Source organism: Neovison vison, chromosome 11, assembly GCF_020171115.1.
Source record: "Neovison vison isolate M4711 chromosome 11, ASM_NN_V1, whole genome shotgun sequence".
Lineage (NCBI taxonomy): Eukaryota > Metazoa > Chordata > Mammalia > Carnivora > Mustelidae > Neogale > Neogale vison.
In genome coordinates, this window is record NC_058101.1 from 83,217,365 (window position 1) to 83,231,141 (window position 13,777).

A 13,777-nucleotide genomic window follows, 5' to 3' on the forward strand; every position below is an offset into this window, starting at 1 on the left:
AGAGCCTGCCCTGATCACCCATGTTAGTTCTACTTCTATTAAACTGTTAATTAGGCTGCATGATCAGAATAATTTCTCCTTCTTATTATTGACTTATGGCCTTGGTTCTCTTTTAAAACCAGAGACAGACAGGGAAGGAGATCATCTATAAATTTTTCTCATCTATAAATCTGAACTTACTAAAAGACATTTCAATGATTAAGGTCATAGTGTTGAAATTTGTTGTATGATTTTTATTTGTACATGTTTGCTTGTCCAGATAAAAGTGTGCAGTTGAGTTTGTTACATACTAATTGATCCTGACAGATCTGCTTGTCATCACCTAATAGATGCACAATAAGTGAATATGTAACATTTCATATTTTAATAATTAGACAATTTAAATTGCTGAAAATGCTCCTCTTACTCAGTTCCTTTTTCTTCAGAATTCTCTACTTAATGTAAATTTGAGGTTTCATCTCTTTTCGAAAGTGAGAGACTCTCAGAGATATGCAGCAAGGAAGTTTATTAGGGAGAACCTTAGGGAACACCACCTGTGGCACAAAGTGTGCAGGAAGCAGGACTGAGCGAAGGAGAAGCTGCAATCAAAACAAAGGTCTCCGCAGATACCTCTTGGAACTCTGAAGCTTGGATGGCCTTTTAGAGTTGTCTTGAATTTAGGCAAAGGGCCAAGTCTTTGTATTCACTTATCTATTAGCCACTGGATGTGGGCTATTCCCAGGGAGATACTATAATCTTGGATGAGTCAATAAACTTCCAAACACAGTAAGGCCAGGGAGGGAAAACTGTGTGTAGTTAACACTCATTAGCCCCAGCCCCGCCAACCACCAACACTGGGCAGGAGTACCCTGGGCTACGGAGTATCTGGGGAGCAGACCACAGAATCCACTAAGGTCTAAAAATGTAAATACAATAATTTAAAAATATACACACCTAAAAGGGAGGTTACCCATTGCAAGGAGATAAAAGGAGCTTTCACAGTTTGAAACATTACTATGTTTTTTTTAACCTTTTGTAATAGGAGTACATGTTTCCTATACGTGTAATGAAAAACATTAGTGAATTAGCATAGATACTACCTTTAATAATGTAAGATATATCATAATTACATTTTTGAATTAAATCTCTATATGGTATGGATTTGTACTTTCTTACTGTAAAACTTTCTTAAAGACACAATGTTTAAGTGAAAAAGAATATTATAAGGAAGTTTCTTACTTCATTGTGTTATATATTTCCAGGTCTTTTTCTGAAAGGTTCTTTTTCAAGTTCCCCAAATGAAACGGATTTGGAAGACTAACCTTCTTTTTAGTGACCTGAAAAATACAGTTAAGTAGATCAGTTTGTATCTAAGAATGGAATCAAACAGCAGAAATAGTGTAAAAACTGATAATCCTTCTAAGAGAACTACTTACTATTTTGCAAAGTTTCCTTTAAATATTTTTGATGCTAACTTGTACCTCTTGCTTTGTACTTTGTACATCCTTTGTACTTGTACCTCCTTTGCTAACAGTGACCTTGGGACCATGTCTTAGGACATGATAGTTCTTCCTGAAAACTTACCAGAGCAATTATCAAGTTTTTTTTTCTTTTTAAAGATTTTATTTGTTTATTTGACAGACAAAGATCACAAGTAGACAGAGAGGCAGGCAGAGAGAGAGAGAGGGAAGCAGGCTCCCTGCTGAGCAGAGAGCCCGATGCGGGACTCAATCCCAGGACCCTGAGATCATGACCTGAGCCGAAGGCAGTGGCTTAAGCCACTGAGCCACCCAGGTGCCCCAATTATCAAGTTTTGTTACGTTTTATATGTATATGTACTTATCTCCTTCTCTAGACTTGTACTTCTCAAAGGCATGGGCTGTGTCTTATCCATCTTTGTATCTCCTCTGTTTAGCATGGCCCTTGGCACATAGTAGGTGTTCAATCAAGTTTGTTGAATGGCTCAATCCTAGGGATGAATTCAATCTCTCTTAGGAACTATTCATGGTTCTTTAAATCTATTACCTCCTAAATTATGTTTCCTACCAATTTCACTGACCGGATAATGAATATAGTAAGAATTTATTTCCTAAATACATCTACCTAAGCTCCCAAGAGTTCTGCATTGTTTGGAATTAGAAGATGGAATCTATGGCTATTTATGCCATGACACTCAGAATCTCAGATCTTATTTGTGCCCCTTCTCAGGTTCCTCCTTTATGCCTTGTCTGGCATTGCCTCCAACAACCCAAATGAGAGTTTCAAAAATGTTTTGAAAGAGAAGCATCATTAGAATAAGCATAACATCCCCCAGTGTGGTTACTTTGATGATCATTTGCATGTATCATGGTATTTTCGTGGAGAAAAAAACATGGAAAAATGATAAAAATAAACAACCTGAAAACTGAACATTCTCTTTATTTTATAATCACATTTTAAATTCTTTTTTTTTTAAGATTTTATTTATTTATTTGACAGAGAGAAATCACAAGTAGACGGAGAGGCAGGCAGAGAGAGAGAGGAAGGGAAGCAGGCTCCCTGCTGAGCAGAGAGCCCGATGCGGGACTCGATCCCAGGACCCTAAGATCATGACCTGAGCCGAAGGCAGCAGCCTAACCCACTGAGCCACCCAGGCGCCCCCACATTTTAAATTCTTGACTATGGAGACCAGACCTTCACAGAGGCAGGTAAAAACAAAACAAAATAAAACAAAAAACTCCTGCGGCGCCTGGGTGGCTCAGTGGGTTAAGCCGCTGCCTTCGGCTCAGGTCATGATCCCAGGGTCCTGGGATCGAGTCCCACATGGGGCTCTCTGCTCAGCGGGGGCCCTGCTTCCCTCTCTCTCTCTCTGCCTGCCTCTCTGTCTACTTGTGATCTCTGTCAAATAAACAAAATCTTTAAAAAAAAAGAAAAAAAAAAACTCCTATAAAAATCTGTAGAATAACATATACACACAAATATTTACAAGTATACACTTACATGTATTTTTTACAATTATATACTTATATATAAGTTTCTGATTTTCTTTTTGTTTCTGCTGAATATTTTATTGGTTATTTAGCCAGACCAGCCCTCTAAAATCCCCCACAACTAGGAAAAAGATAATGCAGTAGTTTTCCTATTAAAGTCAAATTTGCTTATAGTAAAATCCCCCACAACTAGGATGTTTTCACTTAACACTGTGAATACGGAAGGAAGATGAACAGGGAAAGCAGGATTAAACAATTTTCCAACTTGTAAATTGTGTCAAGCAGCTGTCCTCGATGCTACTATTTTATTACTTGATATTTTTTTTCTCTTTTTGGTTCCAAATCACTGGTTTGCCAACAGTAACCAAAACAACCAGTAGTTCAAATGAAGAATGATCCCAACATTAAATTAAAAATTTTCTTGCATTTTTAAAATAAGAACTGGAGGGTGCCTGGGTGGCTTAGTGGGTGAAACCTCTGCCTTCGGCTCGGGTCATGATCTCAGGGTCCTGGGATCAAGTCCCACATTGGGCTCTCTGCTCAGGAGGGAGCCTGCTTCCCCTTCTCTCTCTCTGCCTGCCTCCCTGCCTACTTGTGATTTCTCTCTCTCCATCAAATAAATAAATAACATCTTAAATAAAATAAAATAAGAACTGGCAAGACAGCTTAGCTCAATGAACACACCTTAAGCAAGGCCCCACTTTCCTCCGAACCATCAGAGCCCTGAGATTCTCTTTGCTTCCATATGGCATCTGGTGTAGTACGGGGGCTCAGGCCAATGCCTTCTCCACCTTCACAGCCATTGTCAGATCCTCCACTGCTTCGAGAAGGGCTGGGCTTACGTGCTTTTAAGGAATAGTCACCAAAAAGAATTTTTCTGCATGTTGGAGAGGTTGCTACCTTGGAAGTACCTGGTAGCCTACTGAGGATAGGTGAGGTCGTCAAACTATCTAATTTTTCATGTGATCCAGTAAGGAACCAGTCAGCACAAGACAAACAGGGGCTGGGAGAAGCTGTTAGCTGTTCACTGATGCGACAATCTATTCCTCCCAGTTGGTGAAGGGTTGTTTTGACTTGATCCACATAAATACAGTCGGGTCCAGGATTCCCAATAGCTTTGGATGTGCAGCCTCCAGATTCTAATAGCACACATAACATATAGTGCTTCTATAAGAAAAGAATATTAATAGAGCTTTAGCTACATGAAAATGTTTATATGTAGCATGCATGTATACATTTATGAATACTAACCACATATGGCATAATCATATGATTTTTAAAAACTCCTCCCTCCCTTTGTTAGTTATTTTCAGTGCTGCTTGACTGTCCTTGAAAACAAATCTTCAATCATACTGCCTTCTCCTGGTATACCATCAACTACTATTTTTTGGCACATGTCACAAGGTAGCTTTCAAAGAGCCACAATTATTGGAAGTCCTTTTATTTACAATCCCATGTTTATTCTCATTTTATATCCTTTTCATGTCTCTATTTCCCAAGACAAACAAGAGGATAAAACCACTATAGAAATATGAACAAAAGATCTTAAGGACCTGATAAAATCTTATTCTGGGTTTCATTAATTAATTTCTCCACAAGCATTAAAGGGATGCAAAAGAAAAGGAATAAGGGACAAATAACATTTTCTTGAATACTGGTATCTGAAATGCTCATAATTTTAAATTATTATGTTTGTTTGAGTATATATTTAGATAGTAAATGGCCAAAAAAACCCTCAAATGGCCAAAACACACACACACACACACACACACACAGAAACCAAGGTAAACTTACCAAGCCAACTATTAGCAAAAAATATCTCCCTTCAGGTTCCTGAAAGACTTCAGTGTTTGAGTCTGTAGAAGGTTGGAGGTGATGTCGAGGAAACACCTCTCTCCATATAACCAACTGACCAATTCTTTGTTTTGCTGCTAAAGGCAGTAGGCAGTAGTGGCGACAGTATACAGCAATATCAATAAGATCATCTTTAGGCAAATGACTGCATATCAAATAACCCTTGAATTTAACCACAAAGAACAAAAGTCAACTAGTGATATAAAGCAATAATGCCATATTTCTAAGAGTTGCATAGGTACTTCAGTTGGCTTAAAATATTCCAGTTTCAAATGGAATAAAGATACAGTAAAGATAAATTTTTTTTTTCCTGAGGTCAATTAGAGATCCAGGATTTACGAAAAGTCAAGTCTACAACAGATAGACTTAAGCGCAAAACCAGATCACCTGAGTAACATAAGCCCGAGTGTTTGGCAACATTAGAAAAGAACTGAATTCTGAGGATGGAAAGTGGAGAAGAGAAGCAAAAGCAAGAGGTAAGGTGAGGAGAGACCTAGTTTTCACTGTGTACCATTCTGTTTTGTCAGATTCTTTTTTAGATAGGTTTTAAATTGTTTAAAAATCTTGAAATATGAAAATACTTAAATTCATTTGATGCTTAATTTGCCATATATGGAAGTCAACTAATTGTTAGATTTACTAAAAAGATACAGGGTTATGTTGAAGATAAGAAAAAAGTACACTCACTGCTGCAAAAAGAAATCATTAAAATACTGCTTTTCTCTCTTACACATTTGGTCCCTTGAGTATTGTTTCTCCTTTACACATCCACAAATGTTTTAGATCAGGTTAGATCAGTTTGCTTTAGATCATTTACATCAGAAATATTTATTGTATTTGTAAATATGTAGGTACCAGTGTTTTGGTTTTTGTTGTTGTTGCTCGTTTTTTTTAAGACCTTAATCTAATAGTAACAAGTTTCAAAGGAAAAGGAAGAAATGTATTTTCATGTTTGTAGAAGTTTGAGAAAATTTGTTTTAGGTCTGTTCATATAGCAGTTGGACATTTATAAAAATTTCAAGTTTCAACCTACCTTGTAAAATAGAGAAGACCCTAAAATTGTATACAGCCGCCTCATGTCATAGTAATCCTCAGACTGGGGAAGAAAAACCACAGTGGATTTATATTCTGTTTTTTCATGGTAAAAAACATCTTAGTTAAGCTACAATGGTTAAAATGGCAATTACATTGTTTAGTAACTGAACTTTTCATACTGCCTTCTTTAGAAATGAATATGCAAGGGTATTAGGAAGAAAGATAATGTGCATGAATTTTTGATGGAAAACAATTTTATTTTTTAATCTTTTACCATACTGTTGATTAGAGATATCTAAGAATAGAACATATGGTTAGTTACTACAAGAGGGATTGAAACAAGTCTATCAAGGCAAAAAGCTTCTACTATATATCATCTAAAATATCCCATATTACCAAATAATTTTTTAAAAAGATTATTTATTTATTTATTTGACAGACAGAGATCACAGGTAGGCAGAGAGGCAGGCAGAGAGAGAGGAAGGGAAGTAGGTGCCCTGCTGAGCAGAGAGCCCAACGCGGGGCTCGATCCCAGGACCCTGAGATCACCACCTGAGCAGAAGGCAAAGGCTTTAACCCACTGAGCCACTCAGGTGCCCCCAAATAATATTTTTAAAGGTATAATTTGATAAAACCTATTTGGGAACAACTGATTAGTATATATATATATAAATAAAATACACAAACCCTTTGAGTAATTTCAGTTCCAAAAATCTACAGAAATGCTCAAACAGGATAATCAAGATTTTTGTATAGAAAGTTAAATAGCAGAACTATTTGTAAAAGGCAAAAACTGGAGGTAAAGTCAAGTGCCACAATGGAGAATGGTTAACAAAATTAGGTACGTTCACACTATAGACTATCATAGGTCTGTTAAAAAAATAAGGTTGATCTATATGAGCAGGCACAAAAGGTTTTAGGGTATACTGTTGAGCAAAGACTGCAAGCTACAGAACAAAATATTCATTATGATCTAATTTTTTTTTAAAGAGTTGTATTTATTTATTTGACAGAGAGAGATCACAAGTAGGCAGAGAGGCAGGCAGAAATAGAGAGAGAGAGGGAAGCAGGCTGCCCGCTGAGCAGAGAGCCTGATGCGGGGCTCGATCCCAGGACCCTGAGATCATGACCTGAGCCGAAGGCAGTGGCTTAACCCACTGAGCCACCCAGGCGCCCCTATGATCTAATTTTTTAAAAAGAACAGCATCCTCAATGATATACATGTACGTGTATACACATGTGCTGGTTTGTGTGTACCTATGAGTATAAAAAAAGAATATGTTTCTTATGGAAGAATATGTTTCAAACTGTAAGAAAAGTTAAATTAGAGATAGATCGGGGGGGATGAAGAGGGAGGACATTTGTTTTTAATAACCATGCTTACATTTTACCCAATTATGCATGTATTACTTTAATAATCTAAAAAAACCCCAAAACAATGAAACCTAAAAAACGAGGGGCGCCTGGGTGGCTCAGTGAGTTAAAGCCTCTGCTTCGGCTTGGGTCATGATCCCAGAGTCCTGGGATGGAGCCCCGCATCGGGGTCTCTGCTCAGCGGGGAGCCTACTTCCTCTTCTCTCTCTGCCTGCCTCTTTGCCTGTCCGGCCGCCTCCAGCCGGGAAAGTCCCCGCCATAATGGCGCTTGGCTCACTTCCAGCAAAATACGCTGCAAGTAGCTCGCCTAAAGGACGACATAGTCATTGGCTGTTTCAAATTTAATCAGCATAGTAACAGGACTCTCATTGGCTCTCCCCATTGCTTGGCCCCTTATTGGTCACCCTGCTCACTGATTGGTCATGTAAACGTATGTAAATGTGTAGACTTGCGGAAATAAAGAGAGAGAAGAACCGGGGCTTCTTGTTGTCCTTGCGGGTTGAGGGCGACATTTGCCTACTTGTGATCTCTGTCTGTCAAATAAATAAATAAAATATTTAAAAAAAAAAAAAAACTAAAAAACGAGAAAAAACCTAAATCTTTCTCAGTTGGAAAATGGATAAACAATGTAAAACATTCATACAATGGAATACTACTGAGGAGTAAAAGGGACTAAACTATAGATGCATACAGTGGCATGAATGAATCTCAAATGAACTATGCTAACTGAACTAAGTCAGGCCCCTCAAAATTATCTATTATCTAATTCAGTTTATAGGGCATTCCAGAAGAAGTAAAACCCATGGGGACAATAACAAATCAGTAGTTGCCAAGGGCTGGAAGTAGGTAGGGAGAGGGACTGACTATAAAGGGGCACAGAATTATTTACCAAATATAAATTATACCCTAATAATAATTTTAAAAACTAAAGAAAACAAAATTAGGATGTAAGATTAAATCTTAAATCTAATTTCACAAAAAGTTTAGAATAAATCCTTATTTTCATTTTTTAAGGTAAAATTCATTGTGAATTGTTCTGCAAGCTTTAAAAAAAGATATTTTTATTTAATTGAGAGTTGGGCTTGGGGGAAGGGTAGAGAGAGAGGAGAGAATCCTCAGGCTGACTCCACCATGAGCAAGGAGCCCGATGCGGGGCTTGATCTCAGGGCCTTGGGATCATGACTTGAGCCAAAACCCAGAGCTGGCCACTTAACCAACCGAGCCACCCAGGTGCCCCTGTTCTGCCAATTTTGACAAATGTGCATAGTTATGTTAAGTGTCATCAACATCAAGATATATAACAATTCCATCAACACTCTTGCTAAATTTTTCACTGGGTAGTATTTCCTTGCATGAACATACCACAATTTGCCTATCAAGACACTGAGGGACACTTGAGTTACTTGAATTTTTTCCAGTTTTTGGCTATCACAAATGAAGCTGTTATGAATGTTTGTGTATAGGTCTTGTACTGACATAGGCTTTCATTTCTCTGGGGTAATTAGAAGAACAGAATGGCTGAATCATACGGTAGTTGTATATTTAGGTTATTAAGAAACTGCAAACTGTTTTCTAGTAGTACCATCTGACATTCTCAGTTTATCAGTTTTCTTCTTTCTTTATATATGTTGTGTCTTGATGTTGTATCCAAGGAATCCCAATAGAACTTTTTCTAACCACAGAAAATATTGTTAGTTCCAATGTTCATTATGATGTTACATAAACCAGGAATTAGACTTTTAATGAAACCTATTAGATTTAAGTTCCTAAAACCTGGAATTTTTAATACTTTAAGCTGTTCCTAATGCTTTGTGTCTATCTAAACATTCTCCATCAGTGAAAAGATTTATGACCTATGAAGAGTTCACCATGTTTAAGTTTCCATTATTTTTACAAACAAAATATGCTTCCATTTGCTCAGGATCTTAGTTAAGACTAAACTATTCTTGGGGCACCTGGGTGGCTTAGTGGGTTAAGGGTCTGCCTTCAGCTCAGATTGTGATACTGGCATCCTAGGATGGAGTCCCGTGAAGCTTGCTTCTCCTTCTCCCTCTGCTGCTCCCCCTGTTTGTGTTCTCTCACTCTCTCTTCCTGTCAAATAAAAAACTACTGATTAAAACAAACAAACAAACAAACAAAAAAACACAAAAAAACTAAGCTACTCTTTGAAGCAATCAAGATTTCACCAGCAAGCTTATGATCCAGCCCTCACTGCTTCTACATCTAATTTCCCATTTACTTTTTTTTTTTTTTAAGGATTTATTTATTTATTTGAGAAAGAGCAAGTAAGCATACATATGGAGGTGAGGGGCACAGGGAAAGAGAATCCTCAAGAAGACTCCCTGCTGAGTGGAGCCCAAAGTAGGGCTCCATCCCAGCACCCTAAGATCACGACCTGAGCTGAAATCAGGTCACTTAACCAACTTAGCCACCCACTGCCCCCACCATTTACTTTTAAAAGTAAATGGGGTGCCTGGGTGGCTCAGTGGCTCAGTGGGTTAGAGCCTCTGCCTTCGGCTCAGGTCATGGTCCCGGGGTCCCAGGGTCGAGCCTCACATTGGGCTCTCTGCTCAGCAGGGAGCCTGCTTCCTCCTTTCTCTCTCTTCCTGCCTTTCTGCTACTTGTAATCTCTGTCAAATAAATAAATACAATCTTAAAAAAACAAAAACAAAAAGAACTTTTCTTCTTTCTTTAAAGTAGACTCCATGCCCCACATGGAGCCCAATGTGGGGCTTGAACTCAAGACCCTGAGATAACACCTGAGCTGAGATCAAGATTTGGACGCTAACTGACTAAGCCACCCAGGTCCCTGTTAAAAGAACTTTCCTTACTGAAAATTTCAGCCCATACAAAAACAGAATTGTATAATTAGGCCTATGTGCCCACCATCACCCAGCTTCAAGACCAGCACATGGCTAATCCTGTCTCATCAATATCCCTCTCTTTCTTCCCTTTCCCTGCTGAATTATTTCAAAACCAGTAATAGATGTTATATGATTTCACCTACAAATACTTCAGAGTATATATCTCTAAAACAGAAGGGTTTAGAAAAAAAAATATATATATATAATACCATTACCACATCAAAAGAATTATTCTCACCCAATATCCAGTTATCAATGTTACATTTCCTTGATTGTTTCAAATAAGTATTGAAAAAATTTATCTGTTTGAATCAGGACCCAAGTAAGGACCCATATATTAAAATTGGTTGATATGTTTCTTAAGTCTCTTGTAACTGACAGGTTCTCTCATTTTCTCCCTGTTCCCTTTTATTTGTTGAAGAAATTGTCTTATTGTGTTTTATAGTCTGGATTTTAATGATTATAATCTCCTTCCCCCAAATGGGGTCATTTAACAAGTCCCTTTGTCCCTAGTATTTCCTATAGTAGTTAGATCTTGAGACCTCATCAAGTATATTTGATAGAAAATTTGTGTGCTTCCACCATGAGCCACATACTACCTGGCTGTCTTTCTTTTCATGATGTTAAAAACTACTTATGAGCGACGCCTGGGTGGCTCAGTGAATTAAAGCCTCTGCCTTCGGCTCAGGTCATGATATTAGGGTCCTGGGATCGAGCCCCACGTCAGGCTCTCTGCTCAGCAGGGAGCCTGCTTCCCTCTCTCTCTCTGCCTGCCTCTCTGCCTACTTGTGATCTCTGTCTCAAATGAATAAACAAAATCTTTAGAAAACAGATGATCTGGGACGCCTGGGTGGCTCAGTTGGTTAAGCAGCTGCCTTTGGCTCAGGTCATGATCCCAGGATCCTGGGATTGAGTCCCACATCTGTCTCCTTGCTGGACAGGGAGCCCGCTTCTCCCTCTGCCTCTGCCTGCCTCTCTGTCTGCCTGTGCTCGCTCGCTCACTCTCTCTCCCTCTTGTCTCTGACAAATAAATAAATAAATAAAATCTTTAAAAAAAAAGAAAAGAAAACTGATGATCTTTGCTTAGACCTATGAATTCATTGGGAAGATTGTAATATGGTAATATTCCAGTTCTGTCATCCTTTCTTGGTATGTTAAATAGAATACTTCTGTAAAGAGAATTCCCCCTCATCTCTTTTTGGTAACCTTGAGTTGAGGTATGGTTCAGATACAAAGGGCAGATAAATGTTTGTTTCTTTCTCTTTGTTATCAGTTTTCACAGTAATGAATTGGTTCCCTCGCATCTTCCAAAGTTGACCAAGAAATTTTTCTTTTTTTTTTTTTTTAAAGATTTTATTTATTTATTTGACAGAGAGAAATCACAAGTAGGCAGAGAGGCAGGCAGAGAGAGAGAGAGGGAAGCAGGCTCCCTGCTGAGCAGAGAGCCCGATGTGGGACTCGATCCCAGGACTCTGAGATCATGACCTGAGCCGAAGGCAGCGGCTTAACCCACTGAGCCACCCAGGGGCCCCGAGTTTCTTTTTTTTCTTGAGTACAATTATGAATTCATGGACTTCAACATATCTGATGGGTTTCAATCTACTGCAGTTATTACATTTACAAATGCTCAAGTGCGAGCCCCTTCAAGTTGTCTCGTAATTACTTGAACCCTATTATTAACTCCAGCATATTTTTAAAAAATATTTTATTTATTTATTTGACAGAGAGAGAGAGAGGGACAGCGAGACAGGGAATACTAGCAGGGGGAGTGGGAGAGGGAGAAGCAGGCTTCCCACCCAGCAGGGAGCCTGATGCAGGGCTAGGACCCTGGGATCATGAATTGAGCCAAAGGCAGGCGCTTAATGACCAAGCCACCCAGGGACCCCATAGCAGCATTTTTTAAAGTTTTCAGGATTTCTGAAATAATAAGATGTTGCCAGGTTTATCTAGTATATTTTTAGCCCCAAATCCGCAATCAGCCATTTCTCTTAGGAGTCTTGGTTTCTTTTAGTAAGAAGTATTATTTATGTACCGCTATATAGCCTAGGTGCTAATGGCATTCATCACCACTGGGATGATCACTATTTCTAGGCCTTTTTACTGGACAGCTAGGAGATCGATCTATCTACCTATCTATCTATCTATATTAAATACATATATTAAAGATTAAAAAACATACTGGTACTCCCAACTGAAAATTATATCAATAGGGTTTTTGCTTACTTTAGTATTATAATTCAGTTATTGACTTCACTTTAACATTAATGTGTGTCCTTTCTCTCAAAGCCCAGTTCTTAAAGATTATAAGTGCAATTAATCATCATGTATACCTTATGAACAAATACTTTCAACTGAGTGAAAAATTTTAAGGCAAGCAAAATAGATTGTGTTCATGTCAAAATAGAGACCCAATGCTACATATTTCAAGATTATTACATGCTCATTTGAAAAATATTTAGAATAATGGCTGATTTATAAAATATCAAATCAACATTGAGCCTTTCCTAAAATTCATTAGTTCTCTCACCAGTTCTGCAAAATCTGCAGCCTCCAAGTCACTCAATGCTGTGTCTAGTTCCATCTATGTGAAAAGAAAAAAAAAAGTAACACAAACCATTTAACTTGTATCAGTTATTATTTAGTAATGGCCTCATAAAAGTGCTTAATAATTAGTTGAAGAATTGAGTAAGTATATTTCTCTTTTGTGATATTTAAGAAATGTCCCCCAATAGAACATGTTACTATTAAGCTTTGGAATTACAGAAAAATATTTATTTAACATACATTTTTCAGTTAAATCTCGATTATTATGAGATTTATTTATTTATTTATTATGGGCTTTAAGATGAGCTTTATTCTGTATTCAATGTAAAATAATTTCTGGGGTTAAAAAACTGCTTTCCAGTTTTGAGTTGGAAAATTTTTGAAACTATTAAAATTCTTAAGAGGAAAATAATCAATCTTAATGTACTCAAACTATTTTGAGGGGTTTTTTTCTCCCCTCTATTTCCTATATATTTCTCAGCAGTTAGATTCTTTGAAAATATCAACATTCTTCCCTGTGTCTTTCCTATGTTCTATATAAAAGGACCCTTAATCTTTATTTATGGATTAAAACATGAAGGCAACCATTCCCCTGGAATCTGGCACAGTTTAGCTTCCCTACAGAGTTATTAGGAAAATCTTACTTGGGATTTAGCTTTTGTTTCTATGGAAATTGCCTGAACTCTTTCATGTATTTGTTCCTCCATGAAGCATTCCAAATTTGAAAACAGAATAAATTTAATCTGTAGTTTAATTTGTAATGTGTATATATAAATTGAAAACTATTGGTAATTAAAGCTTGCATCATATACCTGATTTGTGGGGGGAAAAAAGATATCCTTTTTTTTTTTTTTCTTTTCCTTTTTCTTTTAAAGGCCAGGGCACTCTCTGCAGGACTATTTCACAAACTGTGTCTTACTGAGATAACTAAAGCTTTGGAAACATTAGTCATGCCTTTCAATACTTTTCACACACTGTGACTTATTAGTCATTTGTGACTTACATTTTTCTACATCTAGCAAATATTTCATGTACTATTTTTTTGGGCTATGGTTTCTCTTGTGAAAAACTAAAGGACAAAAAGAAAAGTATCCACTTGTGAATTTTGATCTCACAAATGTTAATGTTTACAGGTTGCTATTTCCACTACTGAACTCT

The 13,777-nt window shown here is 37.5% G+C and overlaps 1 protein-coding gene across 4 annotated transcripts in view; it reads right to left on the bottom strand.

The window, feature by feature from the left end:
• Window positions 1-13,777, bottom strand: part of INTU (inturned planar cell polarity protein) — a 79,834-nt gene that overhangs the window by 9,540 nt on the left and 56,517 nt on the right. For 3 of the 4 annotated variants that reach the window (XM_044224015.1, XM_044224014.1, XM_044224013.1), the window contains exons 9-13: window positions 12,603-12,656; window positions 5,836-5,898; window positions 4,743-4,964; window positions 3,633-4,115; window positions 1,219-1,316 (exon numbers count right to left, since the gene is read on the bottom strand). In XM_044224015.1, coding sequence (XP_044079950.1) covers window positions 1,219-1,316; window positions 3,633-4,115; window positions 4,743-4,964; window positions 5,836-5,898; window positions 12,603-12,656 — 920 coding nt within the window. Of the gene's footprint in view, window positions 1-1,218; window positions 1,317-1,775; window positions 1,949-3,632; window positions 4,116-4,742; window positions 4,965-5,835; window positions 5,899-12,602; window positions 12,657-13,777 lie in introns of those variants that run through there. The other variant, XM_044224017.1, reaches the window with a different exon arrangement.